The 16,997-nt window shown below is 38.3% G+C and overlaps 2 protein-coding genes across 4 annotated transcripts in view; one reads left to right on the forward strand and one right to left on the reverse strand.

Moving 5' to 3' along the window:
* gulp1a (GULP PTB domain containing engulfment adaptor 1a) overlaps positions 1-16,997 on the forward strand; it is a 196,770-nt gene that overhangs the window by 46,546 nt on the left and 133,227 nt on the right. The window lies entirely within an intron of this gene.
* The window catches only part of tfpia (tissue factor pathway inhibitor a), a 41,083-nt gene that overhangs the window by 3,868 nt on the left and 20,218 nt on the right, over positions 1-16,997 (reverse strand). Inside the window, exons 2-6 of one of the 3 annotated variants that reach the window (XM_067444417.1) lie at positions 13,935-14,135; positions 6,329-6,499; positions 4,375-4,461; positions 4,030-4,098; positions 1,344-1,400 (exon numbers count right to left, since the gene is read on the reverse strand). In XM_067444417.1, the coding sequence (XP_067300518.1) occupies positions 1,344-1,400; positions 4,030-4,098; positions 4,375-4,461; positions 6,329-6,499; positions 13,935-14,135 (585 nt within the window). Of the gene's footprint in view, positions 1-1,343; positions 1,401-4,029; positions 4,099-4,374; positions 4,462-6,328; positions 6,500-13,934; positions 14,139-16,997 lie in introns of all 3 variants that reach the window. The other 2 variants (XM_067444418.1, XM_067444416.1) reach the window with 2 other exon arrangements.

Genomic DNA, 16,997 nt, shown 5'->3' on the forward strand with positions numbered 1-16,997 from the left:
TGTGATGTTTAACGAGCAGTGAATGTTGAACAATAGTAATCTGGAGCCGTCTAGGATCTTTGACAGGTATGGGGTTAATGCAATTATCTGATCAACCAATCACAAGGCAGTTGCTTCAATGCATTTAGGGGTGTGGTTCTGGTCAAGACAATCTCCTGAACTCCAAACTGAATGTCAGAATGGGAAAGAAAGGGGATTTAAGTAATTTTGAGCGTGGCATGGTTGTTGGTGCCAGATGGGGTGGTCTGAGTATTTCACAATCTGCTCAGTTACTGGGATTTTCACGCACAAATTTCTAGGGTTTACAAAGAATGGTGTGAAAAGGGAAAAACATCCAGTATGCGGCAGTCCTGTGGGCGAAAATGCCTTGTTGATGCTAGAGGTCAGAGGAGAATGGGCTGACTGATTCAAGCTGATAGAAGAGCAACTTTGACTGAAATAACCACTCGCTACCAAGCCTGCAGTCTCCCTCTCATTTACTGAAGCTTTTGCGCCTCGATCGCCCCCCGGTGACCGGTCCCCTCTGTGTTTTCTAATGGACGCGAGACAAACTAAATAATAAAATTACACTTCAAATATTTCCCCCCCAAAGTTAGTTTATGTCATTGAAGGCAGTTATCATCACGATGATTTCATTTCAAGTGTTCGTTTTTAAAATAAGTTTAGTTTGAGTTAGTTATTTGATACTATAAAAACGGGGGGTGTGACGTCATGATTGACGGCTGAGACTGACGGCTTCTCTGAGTGAAGTTGTCACTGAGGCACTAAAAGTACACTGAAGTACAGCTGCGATATCAAAAGCCCACCCACACTCTCACAGATGCAGAACAATTCATTATGTTGGTGTGAAATAAACAGTTATGGAAATGTAGAAATTAAAGTTAAAGCTCCAATCTGCCCCCAAAAATCTAGAAAAGTCTGTTAGTGCCTCAGTGACAACTTCACTCAGAGAAGACGTCGATCTCAACTGTCAATCGTTCCTCTCCCCCCCCCCCCTTATAGCATCAAATAACTAAAACTAAACTTATTTTTAAAAACGAACACTTGAAATGAAATCATGATGATGATAACTGCCTTCAATGACATAAACTAACTTTGGGGAAAAAATATTTGAAGTGTAATTTTATTGTTTAGTTTGCCTAGCGTCCATTAGAAAACACAGAGGGGCGACTATACTGGGACCGGTCACCGGGGGGGCGATCGAGGCGCAAAAGCTTCAGTTTCTGAGAGGGAGATTGCAGGCTTGCTTGAGGCGGATGGGCTACAACAGCAGAAGACCTCACCGGGTACCACTCATCTCCACTACAAATAGAAAAAAGAGGCTACAATTTGCATGAGCTCACCAAAATTGGACTGTTGAAGACTGGAAATATGTTGCCTGGTCAGATGAGTCTCGATTTCTGTTGAGAAATGCAGATGGTAGAGTCAGAATTTGGTGTAAATATAATGAGAACTGGGGGTGGTGGTGTAATGGTGTGGGGGATGTTTTCTTGGCACTAAGGGGCCTAAAGTGTGCCAATTGGACATTGTTTAAATACCACAGCCTACCTGAGCATTGTTTCTGACCACCATGAACCCATCCTCTGAAGCTTACTTCCAGCAGGATAATGCACCATGTCACGAAGCTTGAATCATTTCAAATTGGTTTCTTGAATATGACAATGAGTTCACTGTACTAAAATGGCCCCCGCAGTCACCAGATCTCATTGATGCCAACCAGATCTCATTGATTGATGCCAACAGATGCATTATCTGCTGGAAGTAGCCATCAGATGATAGGTACATGTTGGTCATAAAGGGATGGACATGGTCAGAAACAATGCTCAGGTAGGCCGTGGCATTTAAACAATGCCCTATATTATATGTATATATATACACATACACACACTTTACAGGGATGAAAGCGAAGGTGTAAGGGATATACACAAATATCTTCAGTGGGTTGTAGTGTCCTTTTATTTAAGGGAATAGTTCACCCAAAAATGAAAATTCTGTCATCATTCTTCAAAATATTTTCTTTTATGTTCAGCAGAAAAAAGAAACTCGTACAAGTTTGGAACAACTTAAGGGTGAGTAAATAATGACAACATTTTCATTTTTGGGTGAACTATCCCTTTAATGCGTCTTTGGATTGTTCTGCTGACGAAACGCTGGAAAAATAGCTTTCCAAGAGAAAACTCTAGACAGCATGAACTAAGTGATCTAGGAGCTTTTTTACAGCAGATGAACACATGGTGAGTCTATCCCTCACAGCCTCTTTCATACCTGTCATGACGCTGCTCTGAATAAGGTCTATTGAACAATTAACTAGCCACTTTTAATAATTGTGGCGAGGTTGACGAGCGAGAGATGTGGGAGGAGCAAGTCTCGAGTCCTCTCCTGAATGAATACGTTTTGTTCCTAAAACGCCTTTCCCAAGCTCAAAGTCACTGCAGAGCAGCAATAATCCTCACATCTGATCTCTACTGTTTCTTATATATTGTTTACTGCGTTTTGTTCCACTGCAGAGGTTGAAAAGTGGGACACTATGATAATTTGTCACTGATGTTGTTTAAAATAGGATCCAGATGGCAACGTCAATGTTAATTTATATTATATTATTACATTAAAGCCACATTACTTCATTTTTCACCGCTAGAGGTAGCACATACAAAACAAAGGCATAGTTTGATGACGCCTTGATTTCGTTTGTGAATATGTGGGGTAACGCAGCTCTGTTTTATCATATTAGATACATGAGTGAGTTCAAAATTATGTTACTCTGTGCGGTCGCTCTGCGGCTACCGTGACACAGTACTAGTGATACTAGTTGCTCACCTGGCTTATAAAACACAAAATACTGTATATTAAAGCGTTGGTGTTTCCAAGGTTTCTACAAAATAAAACCGGAAATCGAGGGTAAAGTGGGTATGATGTCATCGATAGGCGACGCACAGACACGGTCCGCTTCCTGGTTAAAAATGCTTATTTCTCTGGATTTAACCGTTCTTGGAAACTTTTGGGAAAATTTTAGTGTACAAGTCAACAATATATAACAATGTTTTTTGGATATTTTAATCCAAACATCTTACATATTGTGTTTAAGATATTAAACAACTTATTTAAAATATATTATTTTATAACAAAGATATAGATTTAAAACTAAATGTATCACTTCCTGTTACTGTATTCATTCTAGCTGGAATGACATTAAACTTGACTTGATAAAGTATACATAATCCACTAGATGGCAGTAAAATCTAAGCATCATCTTTCAATAGCATAATATAGAATTTGGACATCTATGTTACCCTTTTAATAGCAGTAATATTTAACCCCAAAAGGTAAATGGCAAAAAATAAATGAGTAAAACATACCACAGACATGATGGTTTATCATAAACATGGTTAATCACTTAATATACTTCATTAACCTCTGTGATTAAAGAGGTAAGTGTGGCGTAACATGAATAGCTCCCATTAACATTCTGTAATCATGTAAATACATTAAACTACAAGTGTTTAATAGTTTGTTCCAAATCTCCTCAAGAAAAGGAACATGATGCTGAACACAAAAAATATAAACTTGTAATATATATATATATATATATATATATATATATATATATATATATATATTACAGAAACTGAAATTCAGTATTTTTTTGAGGATTAATCTAACAAAAATCACATATTTGACTGATTTTTGTGTGTCAGTGTGTGCTATCTCTGTGCCAGACTGGGATGTCATGAGCCCTGGAGCTGTGGAACAGAGAGCAGCTCTTAACTGTCAAAATAAGCAGGAGGAGGAAAAAATGGCTGCTATGCTGCCCTCTGGACTCAGACAAACAGACTGTCTGACATGAAAGCACAGCTGTCTAGAACCCTCTGCCTTCACATCCACTGTGTGTGTGTGTGTGTGTGTGTGTGTGTGTGTGTGTGTGTGTGTGTGTGTGTGTGTGTGTGTGTGTGTGTGTGTGTGTGTGTGTGTGTGTGTGTGTGTGTGAGAGAGAGAGAGAGAGAGAGAGAGAGAGAGATGTGTGACTCTCACCTGCTTCCTGTGCAGCTGCTTGGGACACTTTTTGCAGTGGCGAATGTGATGCTTCCACAGGAGCATCTTCTAAAAATAACCAAATGCTTAGTGCATCACAAATAAGATTTATGTAAAAGGTTTTATTTATTTATTTTTCTTATTTAAGTTACTTTGGATAAAAATATCTGTTTAATGTATAATATGGTATTTCTAAAAAAAAAAAAAAAAAATTCTGTGCCTAAAATGAGTCAGTATAAAGTATACTGTAAATAATCAATAATCAACAATAATAAAAAATAAAAAACTCAAAAAATGACTGTGCTCTCATAAATACAGATCACTAAAAAGGTTTTCTCATCTCACCATGTTTAACGAGAGGTTCCGTCCTGAGTTTTGTTTCCTCTTCCTCTGGTTTTAATGGAGAATGCTCCACCATGTGGTTTGATCCAGCTAAAACGAAGAAAGTAAAAAACAAAAAACATTATCTGATGTCCTTTTGATACGGAGGAGTCTTTCTCAGGTTGCACAAACATGCACAATTAAAGGGTTAGTTCAACCAAAATTTTAATTTTTCATAATTTACTCGCCTTAATGTCGTACTAAACCCAAATGACTTCTGTTTATCTTCAGAACACAAACGAAGATATTGTTAATAACATTGAGCAATTTCTGTCTCTCTATTGACAGCTATCACTTCGATGCTTCAAAAAGTACATAAAGAGATTGTAAAACGAATTCATATGAATTGAGTGGTTTAGCTTTTTAAGTGGCTTAACAGATTGACTTTAATCGGTTCACTTGATGTGCGAGAACCAATGAGGAGGTTCATTCTCGTGTTTCACGCATCACGTTTGAGCGTCCGCAAGAACCAATGAGGTTCATTCTCGTGTGTCACGCATCACGTTTGAGCGTCCGCAAGAACCAATGAGGTTCATTCTCGTGTCACGCATCACGTTTGAGCTTCAGCAAGAACCAATGAGGAGGTTCATTCTTGTTTCACACATCACGTTTGAGCGTTCGCAAGAACCAATGAGGTTCATTCTCGTGTGTCACGCATCACGTTTGAGCTTCAGCAAGAACCAATGAGGAGGTTCATTCTCGTGTGTCACGTTTGAGCGTTCGCAAGAACCAATGAGGAGGTTCATTCTCGTGTCATGCATCACGTTTGAGTGTCCGCAAGAACCAATGAGGAGGTTCATTCTCGTGTCACGCATCACGTTTGAGCTTCAGCAAGAACCAATGAGGAGGTTCATTCCTGTTTCACGCATCACGTTTGGGCGTCCGCAAGAACCAATGAGGAGGTTCATTCTCGTGTGTCACGCATCACGTTTGAGCGTCCGCAAGAACCAATGAGGAGGTTCATTCCTGTTTCACGCATCACGTTTGGGCGTCCGCAAGAACCAATGAGGAGGTTCATTCTCGTGCGCTACGCAACACGTTTGAGCTTCAGCATGAACCAATGAGGAGGTTCATTCTCGTGTGTTATGCATCACATTTGAGCGTCCGCAAGAACCAATGAGGTTCATTCTCGTGCACTACGCAACACGTTTGAGCTTCAGCAAGAACCAATGAGGTTCATTCTCGTGTGTTATGCATCACATTTGAGCGTCTGCAAGAACCAATGAGGTTCATTCTCGTGTGTTACGCATCATATTTGAGCGTCCGCAAGAACCAATGAGGTTCATTCTCGTGGTACGCAACACGTTTGAGCGTCCGCAACAACCAATGAGATCCATTCCGGATATTTTACTGCAAAAATACTACATAGTGCGTCTTTAACTGTTTCTCAGAATTCACTTTCTTTACCTTTAAATAGGGTATTTATGTTATGAAAAAAATAGTTTTTATTAAAATAAATAATTATATTTTATACCTTATTGTTTTTATTAAAGTGTTTTTTGCTTGACAATGTTCCTTTCTCTGACCATAAACAAGCTGCTGTCCCTGTAAGACATCTGTGTAAACGCCCTGTCCGCCTGTGAAATAAGATACAGTGCTGCTGCTGCCTGGTCTAATATACTGTAGTTTTTAACAGCCCTATCCTTCATGGACAGTTTGATTCCTAAAGATATGCTCTTCTATATTTGCAGTTCTGCGCTGACTTTGTTCAAATTACTGCTAAAAAATAGAATGCAGCATGCTGAATTTAAGTCTAAATATTAGTGCTAACTGTACTATGAAATGAAGGTACTGAAATCAGAATACTTAAGGGCTGTAACCTTTGTCATGCAGATGACTATAATTACAGGGCTTGTACAAAAACAATGTTATTATTGAAAAATGCAGGGAAGAGAAATGTTTTGTTGCTGGTACATACATAGACATCTCTTATGGCATTCTGTTATGGTCTTGAAGTTGTTGGCATTCCCAAGGCAGCCACCATAATAGAATCGTTTGCATTCCTTGCTCTTGAAATCAAAAAAATAGCGAGGCACCATTCCTCGACATGGCCCCGGAGCATCCTCCAGATGACATGGACTCTTTTCCTCTAAAAAAACAAAAAGATGGGACAGACCATAAATCATGTGCTGCTTTATTTAAAGCTACCTTTTCATCAACTCTTAGAAAGTGTTAGAAAACCAAAAATTATTTTTGCAAGCAACATAGAAATTGTAAACAATTGACTATATTACAGTAGTTAAGCGCCTGAAGTCTCATTATTGACATGTGTATCCCTTACAGCACTTTTAAAATAATTAAGTGTGAGAAAAAGCCTGCACTAAACGTTTTTTTTTTGTTTTGAAAAAATGGCATACATTTGTCCATTATTTTTATGTAAGATGGATTTTACAATGAAAACACTAGAAACATTTGCACGAAAGAGAAAATATGGCATATTAATATAGATATTGAGTGTTTGATGACTAATCTAGACAGATATTGGATTTGTATATTAAAGCAGAACCAGTTTGACCATTGCTTTAACAGATCCCCTGGCCATAAGCCACAGACAGGACGGAGTGATTGATATATTTTAGCTCCATCTAGAGCACATACCCTGTTGATAAATGAATGGCTTGATTCCAGAGTTCCACAGATTAAAAAAATCACTTAATTTCCTGCCACGTTTTCGCCCTGTAATGCAGAATTTATTTATGGCTGCTGCTGCTGCTGCTGCTAATTAAAATATTTCACTTAAGTGGCAATTCATCACGGAGAAAGGCAGCTTTAATCCAATCAGCTGGGAGAAATCAGCAGGGTATTTTGTTTTCCTCTCTTCTTTCAGATAAATCAGATTTAGAAGGAACGATGAGTTGCACAAACCTAATCATAAACTTCACATAGTGACCATACAGATTGAAGCTGGTTACTGCTTTTGGATATAATTCAATGTTAACTGCAGTGTCACTTACTGCTTGAAAGTGGTTAAAATGTGATTATGGTTAAAATGGCAAAAACTCTTGAGTAAGCAGAAAAAAAAAGAAAAAAAAAAAGACTTGTTTGTTCAGCACATCCCTCAATGCTCGATTGGATTGAGATCTGGGGAATTTGGAGGCCATGTCAACACCTCAAAATTGTTATTGTGCTACTCACACCATTCCTGAACCATTTTTGCTTTGTGGGAGGCGCATTATCCTGCTAAAAGAGGCCACAGCCTGGGTGTGCAGGGTTTGCAACAATGCTTAGGTAGGTGGCACGTGTGTCAGTGTAACATCCACATGGATGGCAGGACCCACGGTTTCCCAGCAGAACATTGCCCAAAGCATCACACTGCCCCTGCCGGCTTCCCATAGTCCATCCTGGTGCCATGTGTAAAGCGACGCACATGCACCCAGCCATCCACGTGATGTAAAAGAAAATGTGATTTACGGGTCAGCAGGGGTCCGTTTGATCAGACCACACGGGCCAGTCTTCGCCCCCCATGTGCAAAGCGGTGAGTTTTGGCTGCCCATGACCTTGTCGCCGGTTCACCACTGTTCCTTTGTTGGAGCGCTTTTGATAGATACTGACCACTGCAGATGGGGACATCCCACAAGAGCTGCGTTTTGAGAGATGCTCTGACCCAATTGTCTAGCACATCACAAATTGGCCCTTGTCAAACTTACTCAAATCATTGCGCTTGCCCATTTTTCCTGCCTCTAACACATCCACTTTGAGAACAAAATGTTCACTTGCTGCCTAATATATCCCACTCACTATCAAGTGCTGTGAAGAAGAGATAATCAATGTTATTCACTTCACTTGTATATATAGTTGTGTGTGTGTGTGTGTGTGTGTGTGTGTGTGTGTGTGTGTGTGTGTGTGTGTGTGTGTGTGTGTGTGTGTGTGTGTGTGTGTGTGTGTGTGTGTGTGTGTGTGTGTGTGTGTGTGTGTGTGTTTCAGAAGAAATAGTCTTAAGTGATAGGAACAAGAGTAAGAGTAAGTAAATAATGAGAGAACATTTTTTAGGTAAACTATCCCTTTAAGATATTGTTGTTGTCAAGATGGGCAAAAGGTGGTTCATCAAGTTTCTGCAGATAAAGCTTGCAAGCTAAATAACAAGTAACATACATCACACAGCTGAGCATACATACACCTTATGTGATTTCCACTCTGTTGTAAATGATGAAGTGGGAGAACTCATGATCAGTCAGCAGCTAAACTCACGGCATTAGATCCTGTGTTCTGATACTCTACATCCCAGACAGTCATCCTGACCGAGAGCGGTGGAAGAATGCTAATCAAGCTTAGCAAATGACCCCTCACATACAGCGCTAATCAAACGTTCACATTCACAAGGACACTTAATAAACTGAATCAGATTAATTGAATATTAATGCTAAATGGATTATGCAATTTGAAATAGTCAGTCAATATTCTTCTACTTCTATAGAAGTACAGATGGGCTGCATCTAAAACGCTTATCAAAATGAATAATACAAAGCTCCTGTTTTTTGAATAGCCTCATGGGTGCTATTTATGAAAGGAGACTGGATTGATGCCTGGCTAGTGTCTCTCACTGTGTGTCATTTACTCGCAAGGACAGGACTTGTGTGTAATAAGTATAACATTAACAAATTAACAAAGATGGCAGCAAGACAGGTAATTTCAAGGAGGTTCTTCACCAGCTGAGAATCTACCATTGAGAATAATATAAATGATACTTAAATGTCTTAATTGAATTAAGGTCTTATACTGGCTAAATCTAAGCCCTGACTGTGAAACCAGGCCATAATATTTTAAAAGAAATACGTGTAATGATACTGGATCAGTCTCCTAGGGAAGACATCTCCCCTTGTGTCTCTTTCCGTCTCATTCTGTACATACAAAAACAAAAACAAACCACTCTTTAACGTGCACTTATCATTTGATTCACTAGATGGAGACATTCATCATTCATTTCTCACAGTGGTTTATTATTTGATGTTGGTTCCATATACTCAGTGATTCCCTTTGAATCTGAATTTTAAAAAGCAAGAAGAGCTTGAATGCAAAAAGTGCAGACTCATTTAATTGTTCCCTTTTCATTTAGGAGATGCTTTTATTCAAATCGACTTACAAGTCAGAAGCATCGCAAGCAAGAGCCAAAATACTGCAATGCAGAGTTACAATGCAGAAAGGCAGATAAAAGTGAAAGGATATGTTTTTTTTGGACGGAGTTAAATTCTTTATTGGCATCTATGGTTCTATGAAAACATTTTAACATCCATGGAACCTTTACATTACACAAAATGTTCTTTATAGTGGAAAAGGTTTCTTTAGATTATTAAACAATTCTTTACACAGAGAAAAAAAGAGGTTATTTTAATAACTTTCAATGGTTCTTTGGGGAAGCAAAAACGTTTTTTTTTTTATGGTATTGCTGCAAAATCCTAGCCTGACGTGGTCATACTCAATTCTAGTCAGAATATGAGTCTGAAACTGCTCCATTGGGCTGTGATTATGGGGCGTGTTTCAATCAAACCAGGAAAGACATCAATTGGACAGACCTACAACCAATCAGAGCAACGCAGCGACGCACTGTCAAATGTCAACATAGTTCAACTGCACTGTGTTGCCAAGTCCACGTTTTTTTTTCTCCGCAGGTTGTTTTCTATGTCCGCGGGATTAAGCGACTATGTGATATATAAACCCATGAGTGTGAATTTTAGCAGGCAACCTTGCCAAAATAACACACATTTTACCCCCCAAACGCCATTTTTCCCCCGGAGAACCCCCCGAGAAGCTATTGTTTAGGGCTAGTAGTTGGTGGATTTTGTTGTAAAAACTTGGCAACCCTGTCACGCGCGCTGGAATCAGGCTGGAATACACAATATTTGCCGGTGTTGTAAAAAAATAATAATAATTGAATGATACACAGGGTACTTACCCAACATGATCATCATTTCTGAGAGAAATAGTGAAGTTGAATGCATATACAAACAAGCTCTCCGTTTAGGATTTGAACAAATATAATCCAAGCGCCTCTGATGACGTGCATGATTACGTTACTGTTGATCATCTGTCCGTCATCGTCTAAAGCCCGCCCTGATGATTTCATTGGTCCGAACAGTTTCTGTTCGGGGATAATTACTCCACTATGGAGCGAGGCCAGACCGAACTGCCCGACCAAAAAATTTTGTGGGCGGGGCTAAATTCGGCTGGCATCCAGGCTAGCAAAATCCCCTTTTTCAAGTTTTTTTGTTTTTTGTGTGTTTTTTTTTTTTTTTTTTTTTTACGTATAAAGAAGATTTTAGGATGGTGCTGAGATCAGAGCTTCGACCAAGAGGAGTGTGACATGAATCCTCTTTGGTTCATTGAAGACCAGATGTTATCTTAGAGGGTTGCTATGTTTGAAGGGTTAAAATGTTCCCTCTATTCCCAGAAAAAGCAAGTTTGGTGGCCACAGAAATTAGAAACTGACTTGGCAGACCTGAAAATAAACATGGGCATGTGGGGAAGTGAGCAGAAGAAATGAATCCAAACACAGCAGTCAATTTCCTCTTCTGCCTCCATGGGGGATCTTTGGCAGCACTTTGCAGACATTTACGAGTACTCATGTCCTTGGAGGTGCTGTCCAAATGAGCTGCAAAGTTTCTGTTTTCCCCACTCTGTGATGGGACTGAGGCTTGTTTAGTAGTCTGCTTTGTGCTGATTATTATGATGATTCTCGCAGGAGGCAACGTTGCAGGGGCCTGTCCAATTCACAATGACCCCCACTGGAAAGCATAATGAGCTATGACTCACCCAACCGACCCAAGTGCTGTAAATAATCCAATGTGGCTTGGCTTTACTGTGAACCGTACATTTGTCCTCTTTTTAATTGGAAAGGGACCAATAATTCTTTATTATTCTTGCAGAAATAATCAGATAGTTTTAGAGGGTATCTCCCTCATCTCAGCCTTGGCTTATTGCCATGAACTGGACTCTGTACTAGAGTCATCTCCATTTCTGCCTTTATACAGTATACTAATTTAATGCCAATATTTAAGATGAAACATAATTTAATAGTTGGTTTGTTTGCTTTTCCTTGCATTAGAATTATTTGTATTCATTAAAGCATTGCTTTGAAGGATGTATTACTCCATGTATGGCTTCCCAACATACACAAGTGTCTTTGTTTGAAAGCATGGAGGTTGTTTTTGAAGGAAAAAAAATGCTCCTCTTCTGCTATTAGTCTCAGTATTTTTAGTCTCGGTATGTCATGCCCTCTACAAAATAATATAGTTCAAATCATAATCATGACACTTCTACACTAAACCATAGCAGTAGTACCGCACCACACCAATGCATTATGTTATTGTTTTTTTATGGGATGGTAATCTTTCATTGGAAACCACTCCCTCAATGTGAACTCTTCAATGTTCCCATAAAAGTATGTGTTGTGGTGTAATGCCTGTTATATCTATGATTATAAAAAGAATATTTCCGGTTTTGGATGCTGATTGGTCAATACAGCATTCCAGATGTAGTAAAGTCCAGATATGACATGCAACATCCAGCCCACTGTACTGCACCCTTAGACTAATGTGCTGTTACTGTTTACCCCCTACACTGGGGTCCAAAACCCTGAGATAAAGTTTTATTTTTTTTCCCAAGTAGTGAAAATCAGTTCTTAATGTTGTTTATATGGTGTTTTTAATATGCTTTAAGACGAACTGTGCAAATTCGCTGGCGTTTCTTACATCACAAATTATCTAACACCTTCAATGCAAAAAACAAGTCTAATCATATTAATTACCGTTATGTGTCTGACGTCGTATACGATACCATTGTGAAACTACAGTAAAATTGAGTAAGTGGATCTCTGAGCTGGTGTGAGTGAGTGGAGGCTGGGGTCATTTGCATATGCAATGTTCTGCATATACTAAATGAAGCAAGGGTGTAAATTCAAGCCATTTAAAAAAAAAAAAAAACATTTAAATGTAATTTTGGTGATCAATGAAGAGTTTTAAGGGATACCATTGTTGACTACAGGGGGACTTTAAAAGAAAATATTAGGATTTATTAAGATAGAAAAAATGACATTCTGAAATTCTTATTAAAGTAAAGTTTTCAATCAAGTTATGCTGATAGCAAAAAAAGATTAAATTAGAAAACCTATTTCAATAGTATGTAATAGTATTGTATTCTTACTTAGCTTTTATTTGTATTATACTTTGTTTTAAGTTTAGTTAATGCTTTAGTAATTTGTATGTGCTTTTGTCATTTTTATTAGATTTTTGTTAATGTCTATTTAGATTTAATACATTTTTATTTCAGTTTTAGTCATTTTAGTACTTAAACTTATTTCAGTTAGTTGCAAAGGCATTTAATCATTAATATTTGTATTTTATAGTTTAAGTTAACAGTAACAACACTGTTGTTAAAAAATGGGTAACACTTTTACAGTGTCCTAGTTACACATTACAAGTACTTACTGTAGTAATATCAATAAATTATGCATGCAACATATTCTAAACCCAACCCTATTCATAACCTTAAAGGGGTACTTCAGTGCTGGGAAGATGAATCTGTATTTAAACTGGGTCATTAATGTAGTAGAAATGTGAAATTATTTTTTAATTTAGTGCTTTCTAGACTGAGAAAAGACAGAAAATTTATTTTTGTCTCATGGTTATGAAAGACAACAATTCCCAGAATGCTTCGCTGCCCTACGAGGTCACTTGCAAGGCCAGCGATACTGGATTACTGATCACTTTCACTTTCCCACCACGACCGTGTTCATTTTCATAAATCAGTTCAGTTAGAGAACAGACACTACAATTAAAAACTGAACGTGTCTGTACAATATGTGATTTAGCCGCTGAGGGAGTCTTAGCCTTAAACGCTGGAGGAGTCACATTGACGGTCATGGATGACAATCATTTGAATATACTCCAGGGTTTCTACTGATACAAAGCCATATGCTAATCGCTGAAGTAACCCTTTAACCCTATAGTAAGTACATGTTTTATTATTAATCAGTACTTAAATGTATAGCAAGGACACCTTTAAATAAAGTGTAACTAAAAAAAGTGATTTTTTAAAAATATATATTTTTCTTTGATACTTTTGGAACTCACTGTATATGGAGTTAATGATTTAAATTATTTAAAAAAGATTGAATTTCCTAAATATTTTTCTGTAGTAGTCATTTCATAAAAGCAATAAAGCCTCTAGGCTGTGTTATACTGTGAGTGTACTCTGCTGAGCATTACTGTTTATCTTTGGCTCACTCATAATAAAGCACAGCCTCTCGTAACTTATTGCTTTATTCTGTATTAGTAATCTTTGCTTTTACTTAACTCAAGATATGCTTATCTAGAATGCTGTTTATAGCATAGGTGTGTAGAATATTGTCATGACACATGAGCCCGGGTCAGGCCATCCAATATACTGAGTGAAAATGGAATAGGACTAACACATTCTGAGGGATGCATTGAATCTGAAAAGGTTATTTTATGCCACTTCCTAGAAAAAATTTTTTTTTATTGATTTGAATGGTTATTCGTCACTGAAGAGTAAGGTAAAGATTGCCTTACCTTTCACAAGACACATTTCCTCACACTCCTGCTGGGTCTCGAAATTGTTAGCATTGCCTTGACAGCCTCCATACTCAAAGGGCTCACATCGACCTGTGTCAATGTCAAAGTAGAACCTGTCCTTTAATGCCTTGCATGGCCCTTCGTCTTTCTTCAGGGCGCATGACTGATGGAATATGTGGAGTTCAGACCTCACTCCATCTGCTGAGGGTGGAAGGAAGCCAGAAGTTATAATTTGCTCCATACATAATTCACAAAACTCTGCGTGGTAAATTTAAGCCATCTTTAAGCTTTCACCTAAGGCTTTGTAGGGGGTGGAAGAGTTTTCTGTCATTTGGAAAGTAACCATACACTAACGTTTAATAGAGTCTGCACCCTTGTTTAAAGAGATCTCATTGACATGACAGTCTGAAGATTTTAGGGATATCACAGCTTTGCCCTTGGTGTTTAACGCTTTGGTAAATCAGGATGAACCTCCTACACTATTCCACTCTCAAGCCAACGAGGATGATAAAGCACTCTTTCTTGAATATACATTTGGATGTTTTTTTTAAAAAAAAATGTTTTCCCAGAAATAGGTTCTTAATCCCTACCAAGAATCAAGCGTGTCTGTTTTAAGAGCATGCTGGGTAAAGTGAACTCAGTGGTCCTTCCTGTTCACAACCCAAGGACTGAATCCAAAATGCCACAAACTAAAGTAACAGATGGTCTTGGACTTGAATGACAACATCCTGCAGGCGGTTGGATCACTTATGCTGTCACATCCTGATGTTCATCTCCCTACTGCTCTCAAAATACTCTCTCAACACTGCCTTCGGGTTGGAGAGAATTCTGCTGAGGTTTTCCACATGCTCTGGATAAAATTCTTGCCTTCACAAAAGCAGGAAACAAACACCCCATAGCGTGATGGGTTTGCCATTGTAGAAAACAACAAAGGCATCAATATTCTTATTTGCATAATCATCTAATCCAGATGGAGAAACATTTTTTTTAAAGATTGCATCTCAACACAAACTTCAAAATCGAAGAAGGCCGATTAGCTTGGCTACAGTCGAACAGAAAATGACCAAAATCAGAAAATGAATGAGGCATTTATATAGCGCTTTCATATGTACTACTGTACGCCCAAAGCACTTTCCACTCATGTCAGGGTCTCTCCTCAACCACGGCAGCCACAGTACAATGGCGCCAGTGCGCTCAACACACACGAGCGATAGGAGGAGAGAGGGAGATAGAGCCAATTCAGTGGATGGGGATTATTAGGAGGCCATGATTGGTAAGGGTCAATGGAGGGAATTTGGCCAGGACACCGGGGTTACACCCCTAGTCTTTACGAGATGTGCCATGGGATTTTTAATGACCTCAGTTTAACGTCTCATCTAAAGGAGAAGAGAAAGAAAGCATCTGAAAAGCAAATACATTTAATAAAGTTTTAATAATTTTTTAAAAATATTATTATTATTTTTATACGCTGCACTGATAAGCAGACATATTTCATGGCTAACATACGTTACTGTTCAAAAGTTTAAGTCTTTAGATTTATACATATATCTTTTTTTTTATCTTATCATAAACCATTATGAAAATAATACAAAAAAAATCTGAACAAGATAATTACATTAATTATGTGAGCCAGAATTCCAGTGGCCCTTTTTTATCTCCATTTCCATGGATACAACAGTTTTTTAAGGCAACAAGGTTGTGTAGGTCCTTTAAAATTGAACTGATTTTAAATGTACTAATTAAACATTCTAGTGTATCATACAGAGGTAAGGTTTATTCAAGACAATAGCTGGCTGGACCTGCAGAATTCCCCCAAACGTATGCTCATAATGGGAAAACCATGGCTGGCTGTTCAATTTTCAACTGCCAGCTGCTTGTTTAGGCCAGCACGAATTGTGCTTGGCTTCAGCCTCAACACACCTAAATTTGGATAGTGGTCAGAACAACCCAGAACTGGTGCTTTGCCAAACTCATTGCCGATGCTGAGCTTGGACAGGCTGCCCCATGTTGAGACTCAGCCCTTTCTTGTTTTTATGCCTGTTTGAAAGATAGGTGTTGATTTTATCACAAGCTGGAATTCAGCACATCGGTCCGTATCTGAGAAGAGTAAAACTCTCAGTCTGAAGGAAAGCACAATGCATGTAAATATCTGTTTACTGGTGTCAACGTGTTGTGTCACGTCTGCTCAGGGTTTGCACAAGACAGTGATTAATAATACCGTCAGCAGCGCCTCTACTAGCACAATGCCACTTTAAGGATGAGTGGCAAAGTATTTGTCATTTGGAAATTAGTAACCAGTGAGTCAGTTTTAAATTCAGCCCCTTTTCATTATGTTACAGAAACAATATCACTGGTACGGATTAGGGGTGAAAGGATATATCGTTAAACGTTATATGTATAAAATGTGACAAACGATATGCATCGCTGATGGAAACGATATGATTTGCGATATAGAGTTGTTTTATCCAAGGCTCAACTTGCTGTAGTTGGTCTATTTATAAGGTATAATTTACACAAATTTACAAATGTACCACAAATGTAAACTCTGTCATCATGTACTCACCATCATGTTGTTTATCGTCTAACTTCCAAACACAAATTAAGATATTCCTAATGAAACCTGAGGGAAAATCCATTGTTCTACTCGATTCACAAAAAACAAAGGCATCGTAAAAATAACTCATCTAGTGTGTAATCTAAATCCAGAACAATGGCTTAATATGATGAACAGATTTACAACGACACACATACTGTAGTGTAAACAGACGTTCTAATGATTGTGGGACGTGTGAAAACATGAGTGCTTAAATGCAGAATTAAAATTCTTGGATGATTTAAACATTTACAGTTTGAGAGTGCTCATTTTGACAGGCCTTCTTTTGATTAGAACTGACAGATTGCATTGATCATCTGAAGCGCACGCGCTGCCAGAATGGCGCTCCTCAAAGTCAAAGCGAAAACATTTAAAGTGGCACTCTAGTGAAAGCGCAAACATTTAAATCACCAGATCACATTTAGTTTTAGTAGTGTGATTGTTCAAAGCATTTTAGATGGTTTATT

Source organism: Pseudorasbora parva, chromosome 5 (genome assembly GCF_024679245.1).
Source record: "Pseudorasbora parva isolate DD20220531a chromosome 5, ASM2467924v1, whole genome shotgun sequence".
Lineage (NCBI taxonomy): Eukaryota > Metazoa > Chordata > Actinopteri > Cypriniformes > Gobionidae > Pseudorasbora > Pseudorasbora parva.